Consider the following 21,564-nt stretch of genomic DNA (forward strand, 5'->3'; position numbering starts at 1 on the left):
GCAGGGCAGACCGGATCGCGTCGCGCGCCTCTCTGGAATGCAGGGGGAGTCTGCAGAGAGGCGTGCGGTGCTGATAAGCGTCGAAGGTTGTTGTTGCTCTGTGGTGGCTCTCGGGTTACCGGTTCCTCCAGCCCTCGCTCGCCCCTCGTGGAAAGCAGGGGGAGCCTGCAGAGGGGCGCGCGCCCAGCATTCTCTATGGCGGCATCGGATTCCGACACGCGCCTTCGCCCCCAGAGTGAAAACATCAATGCTGTTGCGCCTCCTCCAGTTCAGAACATATTCCGTTTCCCGCCCCTCCATTTCATATTACACCTGGTGACCGGGTCTTCCCACTGCCCTTTTAAGCGTACACGTGCCCTGTCACCTTTCCTACAATTCCGTCCACGCCTGTTTGTCAAAACGTGCGGTGCCCTGGTGTCAGCAGGGGGAGGGCCAAGTAGGGAGGCCGCGGCTGCACCTAGGTGTCTGCTGTCCTATTTTACTTCACTTTCCAGACTTATTTGGATGGGTTTAAAGGGAATAGAAGCAGACGCCGTGTGGACTCGTGTAAAGAGGTAAGCGAGAGATGGCAGCGTTGTGGGGGGTAAGGGTGGTCGCGCGGTGGCAGGCAAACGAGCAAAGCTTTAAAGCGCTGCTGCAGAAGTGCAGAGCACTCACAGCCGATGGGCACTTCGACCATTCCCATTGTGCGGCGTCTGGGGCCACTTACTAACATCGCGCCGTGAAGCTTATCTTCTAGGCGTGGCGCGCCCGTTCTGTACCATGTGAAGGACACAGCAGTTGTGTGCAGGCGTTCTGCGCGCCCGAATGAATGTTTTATTTCCCCTTCTGTTTAACACCCGCAGTAAAATACCTCGGTGAAGTGTGCATTAGAGCATATTTACAATCAGGGTAAGATTGCTGCCAAGACCAATAGGCAATTGTAGGCAGTGTGACTTGCTCAGGAGGCCCCCGGGAATAAGTGGGACCGCGTACTCGGAGGGGTCCCTACACAAAGTAGCTCTACACAAAACGTTCGGGGATCATTTCTATAGGTCTTAACAAAACGTGTCAAATCATTGTTTGCTCTTTTGCTGCTTGTGCACTACGGAATGGGACAAACAGATTGTGCCCCACTTGTGAAAATGTCTTTTTGTGTCTACTTCTTAGAATGCCAACATCAGAGATAGTGTGAAAGAAATTTGCTCCATATACTGTATTCGTGTGAATTTTCAGTATTCCACAAGCCAGTGGACTGGCACGTTTTTTGTACCAGTCCAAAGTTTATGGGATGTGACCCAGGTTGACCGTGCTGCAAATCACGTAGCTGAATGTGTAAGACTGAGTTAGAGTCCCGACCCCCCCCACTTCAGCCAAGGGTAGCAGTGCAGAGAGGCCATCGCTTCTCTAGCCTCCTGCCCATGCACTCACCCCAGAGTTTATTCAGAAGGCACCTCCCTCAGAGTGCCAGGCTCGTAGTCCGTAATTGCCAGTTGCGTTTATTAAATCACATGCAGTTCACTATCATGTGGTGCAAAATCGTGTTAGCTGCACCTTTGACGAATCTGTAAGAGTGTTTTATGTGCCTCTCTGTCTGTGTGTCTGTGTCTGAGTGTATCTGTTTGTGCATCTCAGTTTCTGTTTGTGTTTCTGTCTCTGTGTATGCATGTCTGTGTCTGCAACTCTGTCTCTGTGTGTCTGTTTCTGTGTGTGTGTTTTTGCCTGTATGTGCAACTTTGTCTTGGTGTTGGATCGGTCTAAGTGTGTGTTTCTGTCTTTTTGTGTGTATGTCTTTGTCTTAGTGACTGAAAACCTGTTTTTGTGTGTACATCTATTTTTATTCCCACTTAAAGCCCTGCCTCACCCTGCATCTCTGACTGCCCATAGTAATCTTGGCCTTCTAATTCACAAGAGCTTGTGTTTTCTGTAGTGTTTCCATCCAACTCCCCCACTCCATCCATCCATCCATCACCCCACTCCATCCATCCATCCATCACCCCACTCCATCCATCCATCCATCACCCCACTCCATCCATCCATCCATCACCCCACTCCATCCATCCATCCATCCCCCACGCCATCCCTCGCCCCACACGCCTTCCCTCGCCCCACATGCCTTCCCTCGCCCCACACGCCTTCCCTCGCCCCACACGCCATCCCTCGCCCCACACGCCATCCCTCGCCCCACACGCCATCCCTCGCCCCACACGCCATCCCTCGCCCCACACGCCATCCCTCGCCCCACACGCCATCCCTCGCCCCACACGCCATCCCTCGCCCCACACGCCATCCCTCGCCCCACACGCCATCCCTCGCCCCACACGCCATCCCTCGCCCCACACGCCATCCCTCGCCCCACACGCCATCCCTCGCCCCACACGCCATCCCTCGCCCCACACGCCATCCCTCGCCCCACACGCCATCCCTCGCCCCACACGCCATCCCTCGCCCCACACGCCATCCCTCGCCCCACACGCCATCCCTCGCCCCACACGCCATCCCTCGCCCCACACGCCATCCCTCGCCCCACACGCCATCCCTCGCCCCACACGCCATCCCTCGCCCCACACGCCATCCCTCGCCCCACACGCCATCCCTCGCCCCACACGCCATCCCTCGCCCCACACGCCATCCCTCGCCCCCCCCCACACTCCATCCCTCGCCCCCCCACACTCCATCCCTCGCCCCCCCCACACTCCATCCCTCGCCCTCTATCTATCGCATCACCACATCACTCGGGGGCATCACAACATCACTCGGGGGCATCACAACATCACTCGGGGGCATCACAACATCACTCGGGGGCATCACAACATCACTATGCGCTACCAAAATGCTTATAACTACAACAGTAACTTACAATATTATTATAATATAATATTATTGCCAACATTGCTTAATATTTTTCAACAGCTATCATCTTGCAAATTATCTTCATACCATATTGTTAAAAGTTACCATAGAGCTGTATGCAGGGCCCGTGCAGCTTATTACACTCAAGAGTTTAAGAGCAGCCCTAACCCCGCTAAGCTGATCTTTAAGGTTCTTAAAGATCTGACTGCCAAACGAGCTCCCGCAGCGGAAATCTGCTCGCTGTCTCACTGCGAAGACCATGCGGCTTTTTTCGTAGAGAAGGTTCAGGCGATTTATCGCTCTTTTCCCAATACTCCGTCTCTCCATGAGTTCCCCAGGCTCAGTGTTAACACTTCTGGGCCATTTGCCTCCCTCCCTGTCATGTCAGTGGAGGTGTTTGACAGGCTAGTCTCCATGGTGAAATCGGGATCTCCGGCTGATCCCCCTCAGACCGGCGCAATTCAGAGAACTATCCACCCTCTGTCTTCCTTCTGTGCGCCATTTAATCAATCTGTTTTTGTCCTCAGGCTCAGTTCCGACTAAATGGAAGCAGGCGGTGGTCACCCCTATTCTTAAGAAGCCTATGCTAGATCCTCTTAAGTTGGAAAACTATCGCCCGATCTCACTCCTTCCTTGGGCTGCGAAAGTAGCCGAGGCCCATGTCAATGCTCTCCTCTCTGAGCATCTCCAAAGGGCCAATATTCTAGACCCTTCACAGAACGGTTTTCGTGCCGGCCATAGCACTGAGACTGCCCTTCTCGCAATGCCGGAACACTTGCGGGCCGTGCTCGACTCTGGTCACACAGCGGCACTGGTGTTACTTGACCTCAGTGCCGCGTTCGACACGGTCTCACATTCGATACTGCTGCAACGTCTTAGAGAAGCTGGTGTCTGTGGCCTGGCACTAAAATGGTTCCAATCTTTCTTGTCGGATCGCTCATTCCTGGTCGCCACTCCGCCTTTTGAGTCTAAATTCCATCCGTTAGACCTGGGTGTGCCGCAGGGATCGGCCTTAAGTCCCACTCTTTTCAACCTTTATGTTCACCCGTTGGCTGCGGTCGCCAAACAGTGGGATATGACCATCGTTTCCTACGCTGACGATACGCAGCTGCCGGTTGTGCTGAGCGGGAAGTCTGACCTTGATGCCCCCAGGTTTAGATCTGGGCTCTTGGCGGTGTCTGACTGGATGACAGCCAACTGTCTTCAGCTGAACGCTAAGAAGACTGAGATATTGGTTGTTGGCAAACACTGTGACATGTGGAGTGATGAGTGGTGGCCTCCTGAGTTAGGTGTTGCCCCATCTCCGGTATCTGAGGTAAAAAACTTAGGGGTCTAGCTGGACTCTGCCCTTAATTTCTGTGCTCATACTAAAAAAGTCGCAGCTACTTGTTTCGGTATACTTCGAGGACTGAGACCCACTTTGAAGTTCTTCGATGCCCCTACCAGGCAGTTGGTCATCCAGGCCACTATTTTGTGTCTGCTCGATTACGCCAGTTCGCTCCTGTTAAGGGCGAACCAGGCAGAAATCACCCGGATGCAGCGAATTCAAAATGCTGCGGCCAGAGCACGGGTGGGGCTTCCGAGGTTCTGCACGGTGAGTGCAACCATTCGGTCTCTTCATTGGCTGCCTATGGCGCAGAGGATTCATTTTAAAACTGTCTCTCTTTTAAAATTCTCAAGCTGTCTTCCCCTCAAATTCTTGAGAATCTTCTCATTCTTTATGCCCCTTCGCGCATCTTGAGATCGGCTGGTCAAAATCTGGTGGTAGTGCCTCGGTTCAAGCTGTGTAGAGCCGGAGGCCGGTCCTTCCGGGTTATGGCTGCTAAACTTTGGAACTCACTTCCGCCTCATATCCGCGCATTGGATGATTTGCTCGCATTCAGGAGCGCCATAAAAATTCACCTGTTCCCTAAGGTCCTCTAAACTGACTCTGGCCTGTAGTTTGTGTGATGTTATGCGTGTTTATCTGCCTGTCCAAAAGCGCCAGGACGCCCCTTTGCTGGGGCAGCTGCGCGCTATAAAAAATCCGTGTAACATAACATACACCAATGCAGACTTTGCAAAAAATTTAATGCAACACATTGTCATATACAATGCCAATAACTCAAACTTTAATGCTGCTAGACCTATTGCATTGCAAATGCTTGTTTTTTAAAGCACACAGACTTCATTAAAACATTGAATACAGCATTGGAAGCTTTTCTCACACTCAGACCTGTCATGAGGGCAGTAGCAGAACCTGTTTCTCTCACACGCAACCATCAAAGCACTGATTTTTAGGTCTCGTAGAGAGACCTATTACAGTGTAACCAAAAATTTTAACTAAAGCGGATTTCGACGAGTGCATGAGTTCTCGTGACCGCGCATTTATCCGAGCCGCCTGCCTCCAGAGAGCTTTAAATTAAAGCCATCTGTTGCTTCCCCAGCGCACTCGGCCTCACTTCTCCTCCCCCTAATTAACACACACTTCTAGCACGGCTGCGAGGCCGTGCTTCAAAGGGATCCGCTCCGGCTTGCCCCACATGGCTGCATGCCCCCCAGAGTGTATGGCTCACGAATTCCCCAGGCACTTGGCCTCACTTCTCCTCCCCCTAATTAACACACTCTTCTAGCACGGCCATGAGGCCGTGCTTCAAAGGGATCCGCTCCGGCTTGCTCCACATGGCTGCATGCCCCCCAGAGTGTATGGCTCACGAACTCCTCGAACACTTGACACTTCTGCCCCTGCTTAGTGACGTAGGTTTTACTGGAAATACCCATGTGATTTTTACCAACAGGTAGAGCAACAGGTAGAGCGCAGCACTGCTGAGTCCCGGCCTCTGTCTCATCTCGGACCCGACCATCACCGGAGACTCGACCTCCGGCGCACTCACCCGCCTGTCACCTCTGAGTCAGAGCGCACTCTGCTGTCACCGTCCCTGCACTCTCGTCTCAGTATCAGACCTCTCTCACTCTCGTCTCAGTGTGTGTCAGACCTCCCCCTTACTCTCCGCTCTCATCTCAGTGTCAGACCTCTTTCCCCTCTCACTCTCCACTCTCTCTTCCCTCTCACTCTCCGCTCTCACTCCCCTCTCACTCCCCTCTCACTCCCCTCTCACTCTCCTCTCACTCTCCTCACTCTCCACTCTCTCTCCCCTCTCACTCTCCGCTCTCTCTCCCCTCTCACTCTCCGCTCTCTCTCCCCTCTCACTCTCCGCTCTCTCTCCCCTCTCACTCTCCGCTCTCTCTCCCCTCTCACTCTCCGCTCTCTCTCCCCTCTCTCTCTCCCCTCTCACTCTCCGCTCTCTCTCCCCTCTCACTCTCCACTCTCTCTCCACTCTCACTCTCCGCGCTCTCTCCCCTCTCACTCTCTGCTCTCTCTCCCCTCTCACTCTCCACTCTCTCTCCCCTCTCACTCTCCACTCTCTTCCCTCTCACTCTCCGCTCTCTCTTCCCTCTCTCCGCTCTCTCTCCCCTGTCTAGGCTGCTCTGACTGTCTCCAGTGGCCTCTGTCTGTCTCTGGTCACCCCTCCTCACCATCACACACCCTCACATTCACTCACCCTCACACCCTCACCCACCCTCACACCCCCTCACCCCCTCACCCCCGCACCCTCGCACCCTCACTCACCTTCACACCCCCTCACCCTCACCCCCTCACACACCCTTACCCTCACACACCCTTTCACCCTCACACCATCACCCTCACACCATCACCCTCACCCTCACTCACCCTCACCCTCACTCACCCTCACTCACTCTCACCCCTCACACACCTTCACACCCCCTCACACACCCACTCACCCTCACACACCCTTACCCTCACCCCTCACCCTCACACACCCTCAGTCACCCTCATACCCTCACCCTCACACCCCCTAACCCTCACCCCCTCACACACCCTCACACCCCCTCACACCCTCACCCTCACACCCCCTCACTCACCCCCTCACTCACCCTCACCCACCCTCACACCCCCTCACCCTCACACCCCCTTACCCTCACACCCTCACCCTCAGTCACACTCACACCCCCTCACCCTCACACCCCCTCACCCTCACACCCCCTCACCCTCACACCCCCTCACCCTCACACCCCCTCACCCTCACACCCCCTCACCCCCTCACACCCTCACACCCCCTCACACCCTCACACCCCCTCACCCTCACACCCCCTCACCCTCACACCCCCTCACCCTCACACCCCCTCACCCTCACACCCCCTCACCCTCACACCCCCTCACCCTCACACCCCCTCACCCTCACACCCCCTCACCCTCACACCCCCTCACCCTCACACCCCCTCACACCCCCTCACCCTCACACCCCCTCACCCTCACACCCTCACCCATCCTCACTCACCCTCACGACCCCCTCACCCTCACACCCCCTAACCCTCACACACCCTAACCCTCACACACCCTCACACCCCCTCACACCCTCACCCTCACACCCCCTCACTCACCCCCTCACTCACCCTCACCCACCCTCACACCCCCTCACCCTCACACCCCCTTACCCTCACACCCTCACCCTCAGTCACACTCACACCCCCTCACCCTCACACCCCCTCACCCTCACACCCCCTCACCCTCACACCCCCTCACCCTCACACCCTCACACCCCCTCACACCCTCACACCCCCTCACCCTCACACCCCCTCACCCTCACACCCCCTCACCCTCACACCCCCTCACCCTCACACCCCCTCACCCTCACACCCCCTCACCCTCACACCCCCTCACCCTCACACCCCCTCACCCTCACACCCCCTCACCCTCACACCCCCTCACCCTCACACCCCCTCACACCCCCTCACCCTCACACCCCCTCACCCTCACACCCTCACCCATCCTCACTCACCCTCACGACCCTCTCACCCTCACACCCCCTAACCCTCACACACCCTCACCAGCATAGCATAGCAAAACCTAGCATAGCATAGCAAAACATAGCATAGCATAACAAAACATAGCATAGCATAACAAAACATAGCATAGCATAGCAAAACAAAGCATAGGATAGCAAAACCAAACCTAGCATAACAAAACAAGAAATAGCATAGCAAAACACAACACAGCATAGCATAGCATAACAAAACACAACAAAACATAGCATAACAAAACATAACCAAGCATAGCAAAACAAAACATAGCAAAACACACAACAAAACATATCATAAGATAAAACATAGCATAACATAACAAAGCATTGCATAACAAAACACAGCATACATAACAAAACATAGCATAACAAAGCATAACAAAACATAGCATAACAAAACACAGCATAGCATAACAAAACAAAGCTTAGCATTACAAAACATAGCATAACAAAACATAGCATAGCAAAACAAAGCATAGCATAATAAAACACAACAAAACATTGCATAGCATAACAAAGCATAGCATAGCATAACAAAGCATAGCATCGCAAAACACAACAAAACATAGCATAACAAAACATAGCATAGCATAAAAAACAAAGCATAGGATAGCAAAACTAAACATTGCATTGTATTACAAAAAAAGCATAGGATAGCAAAACAAAACATTGCATTGCATTACAAAAAAAGCATAGGATAGCAAAACAAAACATAACATAACATAACATCACAAAACATAGCATAACAAAACACAACAACACATAGCACAACAACACATAGCACAACAACACATAGCACAACAACACATAGCACAACAACACATAGCACAACAACACATAGCACAACAACACATAGCACAACAACACATAGCACAACAACACATAGCACAACAACACATAGCACAACAACACATAGCACAACAACACATAGCACAACAACACATAGCACAACAACACATAGCACAACAACACATAGCACAACAACACATAGCACAACAACACATAGCACAACAACACATAGCACAACAACACATAGCACAACACATAGCACAACAACACATAGCACAACAACACATAGCACAACAACACATAGCACAACAACACATAGCACAACAACACATAGCACAACAACACATAGCACAACAACACATAGCACAACAACACATAGCACAACAACACATAGCACAACAACACATAGCACAACAACACATAGCACAACAACACATAGCACAACAACACACAGCATAGCATAGCATAACAAAACATAACCAAGCATAGCCAAACAAAACCTAGCATAACAATACACAACAAAACATATCATAAGATAAAACATAGCATAACGAAACAAAGCATTGCATAACAAAACATAGCAAAACACAAAGCATAGTATAAAAAAACACAGCATACATAACAAAACATAGCATAACAAAGCATATCAAAACATAACATAACTTAGCATAACAAAACACAACAACACATAGCATAACAAAACACAACACAACATAACATAGCATAACAAAACACAACACAACACAGCATAGCATAACAAAACAAAGCATAACAAAACATAGCATAGCATAACAAAACAAAGCATAGCATAATAAAACACAACAAAACATTGCATAGCATAACAAAACATAGCATAACAAAGCATAGCATAGCAAACCACAACAAAGCATAGCATAAAAACAAAGCATAGGATAGCAAAACTAAACATATCATAGCATTACAAAAAAGCATAGGATAGCAAAACAAACCATAGCATAACATAAAATAACATAACAAAACATAGCATAACAAAACAAAACAACACATAGCATAACAAGACATAGCAAAACACAACAAAACAAAACATAGCAAAACACAACAAAGCATAGCATAGCAAAACACAGCAAAGCATAGCATAGCATAACAAAACAAAGCATAGCAGAGCATAACAAAACAAAGCATAGGATAGCAAAACTAAACATAGCATAGCATTACAAAAAAAGCATAGGATAGCAATACAAACCATAGCATAACATAACAACAAAACATAGCATAACAAAACACAACACATAGCATAACAAAATATAGCAAAACACAACAAAGCATAGCATAGCATAACAAAACACAACAAAACAAAGCATAGCATAACAAAACAAAGCATCGCAGGGCATAACAAAACAAAGCATAGGATAGCATATCAAAACATAGCATAGCAAAACAAAACATAGCATAGCATAACAAAACATAGCATAGCAAAACAAAGCATAGCATAATAAAACACAACAAAGCATAGCATAACAAAACATAGCATAACAAAGCATAGCAGAGCAAAGCATAGCATAACAAAACATAGCATAGCATAACAAAGCATAGCCTAGCAAAACACAACACAACAAAACATAGCATAGCATAACAAAACAAAGCATAGGATAGCAAAACTTAGCATAGCATAACAAAACATAGGATAGCAAAACAAAACATAGCATAACAAATCATAGCATAACATAACAAAACATAGCATAACAAAACACAACAAAACAGCATAGCTTAACAAAACAAAACATAGCATGGCTGAACAAAACAAAACATAATAGCATAGCAAAACACAGCATAGCATACCAACACAACACAACATAGCATAGCATAACAAAACATAGCATAGCAAAGCATAGCATAATAAAACATAACAAAACATAGCATAGCATAACAAAGCATAGCAGAGCAAAATATAGCATAGCATAACAAAGCATAGCATAGCAAAGCATAGCATAACAGCATAGCATAGCATAACAAAACAAAACATAGGATAGCAAAACAAAACATAGCATAGTATACAGCATCACTCAGCACCACCACAGCATCACTCAGTGGCACCACAACGTCACTGAGCTCCACCACAGCATCAATCTGTGCAACCATTCAACAACAACTGGTTCAAATATGTTATCTCAATGTTTCAAGCTTTATTACAAATGTAACAAAAATATGTTAATATTTGACATATGTTCTTGGATTTTCGTCACAATAAAATACACTGAACATAATCTTCACAAATGTTATTTACAAAAGTTTAAGCTATTGCCATTATAAATTACAACAACTTTTTTAAGTATTAATTATAAAAAAAAACATAGTTATTTGTAATATCAATACATGTAAGTCACGTAAATACAACACATATTGCATTACAAATGCTATAGGTGTCACATTTGCGAAAGTTATAACTATTGGCATGGTAAATGACAAAGCTATTAATTTCGCTATTTTCAAAAACAAAACCTAAATAAAAAATTTGTCATTTACAATACCAATAGCTCAAACTTTCCTAATACAAGACCTATTGCATTGCAAATGCTTGTTGCAGACAAGCTTCCGTCATTCAAATTGGATCACAGCCAACAGAACAGCACCAAAAGCTTAATCACTAAGGCATATAACTGATTCAGAATGTTGTACTGCAATTCGCCTCTCCCTCTCCTGAAAATATCACTTTCTCACCATGAGTTATAACGACTGAGCTGTGCACTGGGCTTTACAGAGATCAGCCAATAAGAGCAGGCTGAGATCGCATGTGAAAATGGCTGTGTGGCACTCCAATACCTCATGCTTCGTTTTTTTTCTTTTCTACTGACACGTTTGTGTTTACTTTAAGAATAATGTATTGCAATATTGTACAATCACTCTGATCAAACACGAGGCTGCATCCATCCTCAGCTGTAACTCTGCTCCCCCTCCTTCCCTCTAGGTAAGCCAGATCCACTGGTGTTCCACATTCCCCAGTGTTTCTTCGATGCCCTACAGCAAAGGATCTCCATTGGAAGCACTAAGAAGCGGATCCCTGACTCTACCACAGGTACTGGAGCTCCACACCCTTAGTCACTGGCTGGTACTTTATTTCTGTGAGGTTCCAGTAAGTAACTGGGGTGCGTGTAAGAGTGTTGCTCAGGGGCAATCGTACAGAAGAAATTGTGGACTTTCTAAGCTCTTTGAGTAACAACTTTCTATCTCTCCAACTTTTCTTTGTATCAAGGCAAACACTTATACAACACAAATAAGAAAATGAATGGTTCACATGTACACTGTGCTGCCGGATGCACACTATCTGGCGTGATTGTAAGGATTTAAACCTCACTACAAGACATTTGTTTATGTTCACGCTAGCAGTGCTTGAAGTTGCAAAACTGAACACATCGCACCTTTACGTAATTTAAAGTTCTACAGCTTCAGTAGTTCAAAGCACCTTCTGGTGGCACTTTCTCTAGCGTTTCAGAAATGCTTACTAAAGCAGTTCTTTTTCCACTTGAAAAGTAAATCCTTTTGTACTCATTTGTGAGATTTTTTTTCCTCTAGATCTGCATTCCTGAAAAAAATAGAACTTATCTTGCTTCCCTTGTAATTTGCTTTCTTCGTGCTTACTCCTTTACCTTTTGTATCAGTTTTTAGGTATTGTAAAATAATTTCAAAAGGTTTTTTAAAATCCTTTTTGTGCTTTTCTTGGCCAGAGCAGCCTGAAATCGTTTTTCTGAATTAGAAAGGCATTTTGCAAGAGAATCTATGACTGATGATTCTAATCCATTGGAAAAAAAGCATACATAGGTACTTTGGAGCACATGGTCTGATTCCAAATTCAGCAGATGGGGTAGCCATATTTAGTAACTGATGCATCCATGCGATTCATCTCTAAGGCGCAATTGGAATTTGGCTTATTCCATCAATCCCCAGTTAGGATGGCCGCACTGTCTAAGCTGTGCTGGAGATTCAGAGCTGCACTGCTAGAATCGCTGGCCGCCTTATGTTGGACAGAAATAGTCTGCAAAAATCCAGGAACAACTGGTCAACAGTGCTTCAACAGGCACTAACCTCGCTTAAGGTGAATGAAGCAAGGGACCTTAACTTCAGTTTTGCTGCCTTAAAAAAGTTGCCAACAATGCATCCAAAACACTAGCCTAGTCACTTGACAAAGCGGAGTTGGCAAGGAAAAGCAACAGATGGACGGTAGTGCAATCATATGAGAGTTGGGGCCCTCAACCCTACCTTATAATACAGCATTACCTTCTCCTTATTCACCTGGGAGCATTTGCAACAAAAGACCAGGTCCTATTGTGGAAACGAACAAGGCCAAACACCCTTTGCAGGCTTTGTGGCATTTCTGAAGAAACTGTATTATACCTGTTGTGCATCTTTCCTGAGGTTGGTCCAATGAGACTGCAAATATTGTTACCAGCACTCCGGTCTCTTGAGATGAGATCTTCTCCACCAGCTGTGATGACACTTTTGAACAACTGTAGAAAGTTTCAACCAACTTTCTCCAGGTACTAAATGAACAGCTACAAACAAAGCGGGAGGAGAGTGGAAATCAGACAGTACAAAAAAGGCACATGGAAATGATTTCTATATTAAAAGTATCCTCTTCTAAGCTTCAATTGCACGTCCATAATCAATCATGAATTTGCATTCCTTTGAGTTGGTCAAGAACAACAAGGTCAAAACTGACTAGGGAGCTACACCAGGAGTAGAGTTGACCTGGTGACCAAGCCCAGGCACACGGACCCACACCACTCACGAAAGGCCGAAGATGAGGGCACTGTGGCAAATTGAACTCTGAGTGAATCCCCTAACACGAGGCTCCTTCGGGAAAGTCCCACCCTCATTGAACTACAACATATGCCCATAAAGCAAAGCGACATGAATTCATTATGAATTGGCTTGGACTGAGCATTTAGAATGCATTCATCAGGTTCACACACCTTAGTTGACCAATAACACCAGTACAGCCACTTAAAAAAGAATTTTTAAACAAATGTTATCCATATTAGTGCACTGATTTTTATCTTTCTATATGATTTTTTAAACATTAATTGTTATGCATATGATCTATGTTTTTGTAAAGGTTTTAATTAACTAAACAATAAAGATATATTCTATTCTACTAGCCATTGCAATAGTTCTCAAAGTTTTTCTGACATGGAAAACTGTCCTTCTATTCAGGGACAATATGACTGCAATATATTACATTCAGAAACTGGAAACCCATGCCATACAATTATCCCAATTGGCAAAAAGATTTAGAAATGGGCCAACAGTCAAAGCACCCACCTCCTAGCACAAGATATACCAGGGTAGGACAGCACAATTGCGGATCTCCTCAGCAGAATACACTAACAGGTTCATGAATAGGAAATACACAGTACGTTATTCAAACATACTTCTAATGGCGGAGAACCCCCACAATAGACCTGTTTGCAACAAAAGAAAAAGCAAAATGCCAAAGCTTCTCATCCAGACATCCACACCCACAATCCAAGGGCAATATTCTCTTTGGATGAATTGGTCAGGGATATTTGAGCACGCTTTTCCTGATCTCCTACTCATACTTTCTGTAGTCTGGAAACTCAGATGGACTCAATGCCTTTAATTCTGATTGCACCCGCATAGGCTTTTCACCATGGTACACTACGCTATTGGAGCTCTTCCTACAACCTCAAGAGAAGCTACCCAAATATCCTTCTCACACACAGCAAAGGTAGGGTGAGACATCCCAATCCCCTGCAGTTTAATCTGGCAATCTGGCTCATTAGGTCATAGAATTTGGGCACCTCACCTTTAGGACGTCAATGGAATCAATCACAGGTTCAACTAAGAGATCTAGTGTTAGTAGACCGTCTCACCCATCGAAATGGTGACCCTTTATCGACCCTGTTCCACAGTTCGTGCTCACAGCAGACTCATCCCTCACAGGGTGTGGTGCCCATCTACAGCATCTAACAGTTCAGGGTCTATGGGACACCAAACACAAAAATCGCAACAACTACCTAGAGCTTCTAGCTGTTCACCTAGTGCTAAAAGCATTTTTACCTTACCTGATAGGGAAAGTTGTGAAAGCCCGGACGGACAATGACAGCTATGTACAAAAACATGGCGCAACCACATACTCTACAGTTATCATGCCTCTCTCAGACCATTTGGCTTTGGGCTATACATCACACTTGCTAGCAGAGCACCTTCCAGGGATGGGCAACGAATTTGACGACCTCCTCAGCGGGATGCAGCAACAAGTCCACAAGTGGGAATTCCACCCAAGTCCTCCCATACTTACACAAATCTCTTTACAACAGCACCAAACTCAAAATACCCAGACTTCACCTCCAGGTTCCCACACACTATCCAAAGGCAATGCCCTATGGATGAACTGGTAAGGGATATTTGCTTACTTTCCCGCCTCTTCCTCTTCTTCCATTTCTGGTTCAGAAGGTCAGGCAAACATCTCTCACCTTCATTTTAGTAGCTCCCACGTGGGCTCGTCAACCATGGTTCACCACTCTACTGGAACTTTCATAAGTTCCACACCCAAAGCTTCACCTCACCACAAACCTCGCACTCCGAACCATGGAGAAGTAAGACCTCCAATCCCCAGGGAGCTCAACCTAGAGATTTTGGCTACTGGAGTCATATTTTGGATACCTAAATCTACCATCAGATTGCATAACTATTCTTAAAGAAGCAAACAAAACTACAACTAGAGCATCCTATGCAGTAAAGTGGAAAAGATTTGTTATATATTGTAACAACCAGACAATTGAATGACCAGATGCTTCTATACAACAAATCATTTGTTATCTATTTCATCTACAGTGTGCAGGCCGTACATACACCTCTATACATCTACACCTTGCAGCAGTGGCTGCATATCTTCAAAACAAACACGTATCTGTTCAGAGTGCCAGTAAATAAAGTCTTTATGGAAGGCTTTAAAATAGTGATACCACATGCATGGAACCTTAATATTGTTCTAAATAGACTTGTGGGCCCACCTTTTGAACCATTATAGAATTGCCCTCTGCAATTCCTTTCTGGGAAGGTTGCTTTAGGCACTAACCTTGGAAGAACCATTCTTCCAACTTCATTGAGACAAATGTTTTTTTTTTTTTGCACTAACCCAAAGTTCCTTCCAAAAGTAATCTCTGCCTTTCATATTACTCAGTCAGTTGAGTTACCGGTTTTCTTCCCTCAACCTGATTTTGTAGCAGAAAGAGCTTTAGATACACCAAATGTCAAAAGAGCATTATTGTTTTAAATTGATAGAACAAAAGATTTTTGCAAAACAACTTTTTGTTGCCTTCACTCCCCCTCATAAGGGGAAACCGATCTCTAATTTTGGTATTTCTAGACTGATCGTTAAATGTATTCAACCATGTTAAATCAAAGCCAAAAGAACTTTGTCTATACCTCCTAGAGCACAGTCTGCTCGTAAAATAGGAGCATCTATGGCCTTTGTAGGTGACATTCCTATAGATGACATTTGTAAAGCATCTACATGGTCTACACCACACACATTTACTGAACACTATTGGGTGGATATATTAGCACGTCCACAAGCTAATGTAGGACAGGCAGTCCTGTGAACACTTTTTCGAACAACTGCAATGCCCACTGGTTACCCACCGCTTTAGGAGAGTACTGCCATACAGTCTATGTAAAGCATGTGTATCTACAGTACACATGCCTCAAATGGATTACATTAGTTACCCTGTAAGCATCTGTTCTTGGCATGTAGAGCTTTATATTCACATGCGACCTCCCTCCCCAAACACTTATGGTCGTTGCAGTTATTATTCACGCTGTACACTCATGGACATCTCTGTACAACACTTATTTACTCCATTCCATCCCTCTTGAGGGAAAACAATCTAACAATGGAGTTGATGCCCTTGCGCACTATCACCGAAAGGAAGATTCGCCTTACCTCGTGACTGAAGAAAAAAGCTTGCAAACATCCGGACCCACCACTAGATAGCAGTAGTACGCAAAGCATGTGAATCTACAGCTCAACATACTAATAACCAATGCTTACAGGATAAGCAACATAATTCTTGTGTGGGTGTATTATATATACATGTGTATGTGTGTATAAATCTAGATGTGTCTGAATCTAGATGTGTGTATCAATATGTACTTTGTGTGTGTATCTGAAAGAAACATGTAGTGATAGATTCCTTACCTTAGAATGACCCCCAGGCATCAGCCTGGATCTGTAAAGTTTTCGTCAGCTGTACCCCATGCGCATCTGTAGGCGTCGTCGTGCAGCTCCGCGTGAATCGTTGCCGCCGGGATGACGTCGTTCAAGCTACTTAGAGGTACCCACACGTGCTGACATCAGTCCTTTTTTCTTCCGCGCCACCAGACGCAGATCCGGGAAGAGCAAGTACCCTAGTCAATTTTTGACGAGTTTTTCGAGGCCTTTTTGTCTCTATTCTTAGGGTCGATCAACTCCTGGTGTCGTAGGGATGCCCGGCTTCAAGACATGCGGGGACTACCACCGCATGATGTCTGAGATGGACTTGCACCTCTACTCTACTGCCTGGGGCGCGACCACGACTCCAAGTCGTGCCCCGACTGCTGGGCTATGGAGACGAAGACTTTGTGGGAACGGTCCCGAAAGTTGCTAGAAGTCTGGCTGTCTGCTCTGTGCTGCTCATGGTCCTGGTCCAGAGGGAGGTCGAGGGACCGGTCGCGGCGCTGTCATCGTCGTTCTTCTGGATCGAAGTCTTCGCACTCTGGGTCAGATAAGTCAAAGCATTCCAAAAAGAAGTCGAAGAAGCGTGGTCGCTCCTCGACTTCCCCTCACGGCTGAGGATGTGGGTGGTGCCACCCCCGTGGCTCTGGCGGAGCCTGTGACGTTGCCACCGGCCTACCCGCCCTACCTGGGTCCTTCGGCGACGCCTGCTCAGTTGCAAGAATTTCTTGCTGCCATGGCCCGACTCTCTGGGCTGTCTGGCCCCGTTGGCCCGACGGGGGGTCCTGCTCTTCCATCATCGCCAGCTTCGGCCCCTGCGCCGCAGGACCCCCTTTGATCCAGGATTGGATCCCGGGCGACACCGGTTGACCTTATAACACCTTCACCGGTGTCGACCCCTCCTCCAGCACCACCTCCGACGTCCGATGCGACCACTGACTTCGACGCTGGTTTCTGCCCTGACCCGGACTCGGTGCCGGAATGGTGTTGCTAGACGCAGATTCCAACGCCGATGGGGTCTTTTTACCCATAGGTCCGTCGTCCTAATTTTCAGCCTGTTTCACAGACTTCGGAGGAAGGGAAGGACTGGGATGGGTCTGAGGACCCTCTCACACAACAGTGTTATGATCCGGACTGGGCAGAGGATTTGGGGGATGCAAGTGGTCTTGACACCTCACCTGACCGTGGCATGCTGTCTCCTCCTTCCGTGGCTACGGAAGAGGGAGCAAGTTACTCAGTGGTGGTGCATAGGGCGCCGGGACCCTCCACCTCGAACTCCCTACAGTGGCCGTCAGGACTAACCTGCGGACAGAAGTGCTTCAGCCGGCGGCTACCTCTGCGGAGCCACTGCTGCCCTTCAATGAGGCACTTTCTGATGTTCTTTTGGGCACCTGGTCCAGGCCCAACACCGGGGCTCCTGTGGACAGGAACGTGGCCCAGCGCCCGGCTCTGGGTGACCCCCTCTTTCTCTCCCAACACCCCACTCCTGAGAGCTTGGTTGTCCAAGCCTCTGCTTCCCAGAGAGCGTTCCCTTCCACCCCTCTGGATAGGGATTCCAAGAAGCTGGAGCAGCTGGCAATAAGTTGTTTTTATCTGCCAGCTTAGGGCTGCGGTCGGTGAACACTGCATGCCTCTTGGGCCATTATTCCCACTCTGCGTGGGACACGGTTGCGCAGGTGCTACCTAACTGTCCGGAGGATGCCCAGACAGTACTCTCCTAACCTATTGCTGCTGAGAGAGACCCAGCTAAGTTCACCACGCGTTGTGGGCTTGATACAGCTGACTCGCTGGGGCAGGGCGATTTCCACGACGATGGCGCTTCGGCGCCACGCCCGGCTAGGACAACTGGCTTCTCAGGGGTTGTCCAGAACACTCTGATGGACATGCCCTTTGATGGCATTCGCCTTTTTGGCAAGAAGGCAGATAGTGCGTTGGATCGCTTTAAGGACTCCTGGGCTACGGCCAACTCCTTGATAGTGCGTTGGATAGCTTTAAGGACTCCCAGGCTGCAACCAAGTCCTTGGGCCTGTCGGCCACTCTGCCTTCTGCTTTTTGCTCCTTTCGTGGCCAGGGAAGTGGTGCCCCAACACGTTAGTTCCAGAGCCACATGCCTGTGCAGCAACAACCTCAGCGCTGCCACGGACGTGGGAACTGTCGAGGCGGTTCTGGGGGCCAGCGGGTGGGTCAGTCCACCTCCACCCCTGCAGCATTCACTACAAAGCCTTCCTAGTCCGGACTTTCAGGCCCATCAAACGCCAGAATTTGCCATTATCTTCCCCCACTGGCGCAACCTCACATCTGACAAGTGGGCGCTGCAAATTGTCGGGTGCTACTTCCTCCCCTTTGAGACTACCCATCCAGCCATGCCACCTCAGTACCACCGCATGTCGGGGGACCATCTTGCGCTTCTTCAGCAGGAAGTCACAGCCCTCTTGGCTAAGGGGGACATTGAGCTCGTTCCTGGGCCAGAAGTAGTTTGCGGTTGTTATTCCCACTACTTTCTGGTCCACAAGAAGGACAAGAGCCTGCGTCCTATCTTGGACCTCAGGAACGTCAACTGCTTCCTCCGGAAGGAGAAGTTAAAGATGTTGACGCTAGCTCATGTCTTGTCTGCCCTCGACCCTGGAGACTGGATGGTAGCATTGGACTTGCAGGACGCATATTTCCACATCCCCGTCCTGCCGGCCCACCGGCGTTACCTGCGGTTCACAGTAGGCCACAAGCATTTTCAGTTTACAGTGCTCCCCTTCGGCCTTACCAGCGCCCGTCGGGTGTTCACGAAACTGATGGCGTGGTCGCAGCTCATCTGCGCCTATCAGGGGTTCTAGTCTTCCCCTATCTCGACGACTGGCTGTTGAAGGTGGGCTCGCCCCAGGCAGTCATTTCCCACCTCCAGACTACAGATGACCTCCTGCATTTGCTGGACTTCTCCATCAATGTGCCGAAGTCGCACCTGATTCCCTCTCAGAAGCTCCTCTTTATCGGAGTGGTTCTGGACTAGGCGCAGATCCGGGTTTATCCACCCGAGCAGCGAGTCTGGGATTTTCAGGCTATGATTCCGATCTTTCGGCCTCTATCCCCGGTCAGGATGACCCTTCGGTAAAAGGGCCTGATGACCTCCTGCATCCTGCTAGTGGATTCTGCCAGATGGCATATGCGGGCTCTGCAGTGGGACCTGAAGTTTCAATGGGCATAGCATCAGGGTAACCAGTCCGATCACGTCCAGATCTCGAAGAGCACTGCAAGCCAATTGCAGTGGTGGCTCACAAATCGCAATTAGGTCAATGGCAGATCCCTCTCCCTTTCCAAACCGGAACACAGTTGTGACAGACGTGTCCCTTCTGGGATGGGGCGGCCACCTGGGAGAGGCGGAGATCAGAGGCCTCAGGTCTCCGGCGGAGTCCCGGCTCCATAGCAACCTTCATAAGCTTCGGGTGATCCGAATTGCACTGAAGGCATTCCTTTCCTCTGTCGTGGGGCGGGTAGTGCAGGTGTTCACAGACCACACCACTTCCATGTGGTACTGCAGCAAACAGGGCGGGGTGGGATCGTGGACCTTATGTCAGGAGGCTCTGTGCCTCTGGACATGACTGAAACATTAGGGCATTTCCCTGGTGGTTCAACACCTGACATGTTCTCTGAACCCCAGGGTGGACGAACTCGGCCGCCGGTGCATGATGGATCACGAATGGCGTCTGAACTAGGACGTGGCGCAAGGTCTCTTTCAGCAGTGGGGAGAGCCTTGGTTAGATGTATTCTCCACCGAAGAGAACAGGCAATGTCCTCAGTTCTGCACGTTGGCATTTCTATGGCGGCACTCGCTAGTCGACTCTTTTCGTCGCGAGTGGAGTTGCAATCAACTATATGCCTTTCCGCTATATGCCACTTCTACCCAGAGTGCTGAAGAAGATCAAGCTCGACCGGGCCCAAGTCATTCTTGTGGCTCCAGACTGGGCTTGAAGACTATGGTATCCTGAGCGACTCAGTATGGCTATCGATCCCCCCGCTCCAACTACCTCTTCGGGAGGATCTTCTGTCGCAGCAGTAGGGGAGGGTCCTCCACCCAAACCTGTCCAGCCTCCTCCTCCTCCTCCTTGCATGGAGATTAAGCGGCGGCAGTTGACATCTTTTGACCTGCCTACCGAAGTTTGGAATATTATCTTGGCAGCCACGCGTCCCTCCACAAAAACGGTATACGCCTGCAGGTGGAATACATTTGTGGCATGGTGCACAGCAAAGGCTGTGGATCCCCTTTCTGCCCCTCTTTCAGAGGTCCTTCAATTTCTCTTTTCTTTACCCCAACAGGCCTCTGCTCTGGGCACTGTCAATGGTTATCTCTGCCATTTCAGCCTTTTTACGGCTTCCAGATCAGCCTTTCCTTTTCAAGTCCCCTGTTGTAAATACATTCTTAAAAGGCATTGCTCGTCTTTTCCCTCCTGTTCCTTTCAAAATGCCTCAGTGGGACTTGAACGTGGTTCTGATCTATCTGATGTGTGCTCCATTTGAGCCACTTCACAATTGTCTTCTTTGTCTTCTCACTTTAAAGACTGCTTTCCTGGTTGCCATCACTTCTGCCAGACGAGTGAGTGAGCTCCAGGCTCATTCTTCTAAACCTCCTGGTCTCTCGGTCCATCCGGACAAAGTTGTTCTAAGGACTCGGCCATCTTTTCTGCGAAAGGTTGTCACTGCCTTTCACATCGGGCAGATCATCACTTTGCAAACCTTCTTTCCGCCTCTGCATCCCTCAAGAGGAAGAGAGGCTCCACCGTCTGGACCCAAAACGTGCGTTGTCATTTTACCTCAGCTGCACACAACAGTTCCGTGTGGATTACCAGCTCTTTGTTGGCTACTTGGGCGCCAAGAAAGGTT

The 21,564-nt window shown here is 48.4% G+C and overlaps 1 protein-coding gene across 1 annotated transcript in view; it reads left to right on the forward strand.

The window, feature by feature from the left end:
* Nucleotides 1-21,564, forward strand: part of C11H2orf42 (chromosome 11 C2orf42 homolog) — a 140,669-nt gene that overhangs the window by 60,947 nt on the left and 58,158 nt on the right. The window contains exon 5 of the mRNA XM_078666721.1: nt 11,428-11,535. Within this exon, the coding sequence (XP_078522847.1) occupies nt 11,428-11,535 (108 nt within the window). The remainder of the gene's footprint in view (nt 1-11,427; nt 11,536-21,564) is intronic.

The sequence above is a fragment of the Lissotriton helveticus genome, chromosome 11, assembly GCF_964261635.1.
Source record: "Lissotriton helveticus chromosome 11, aLisHel1.1, whole genome shotgun sequence".
Taxonomy (NCBI): Eukaryota; Metazoa; Chordata; class Amphibia; order Caudata; family Salamandridae; genus Lissotriton; species Lissotriton helveticus.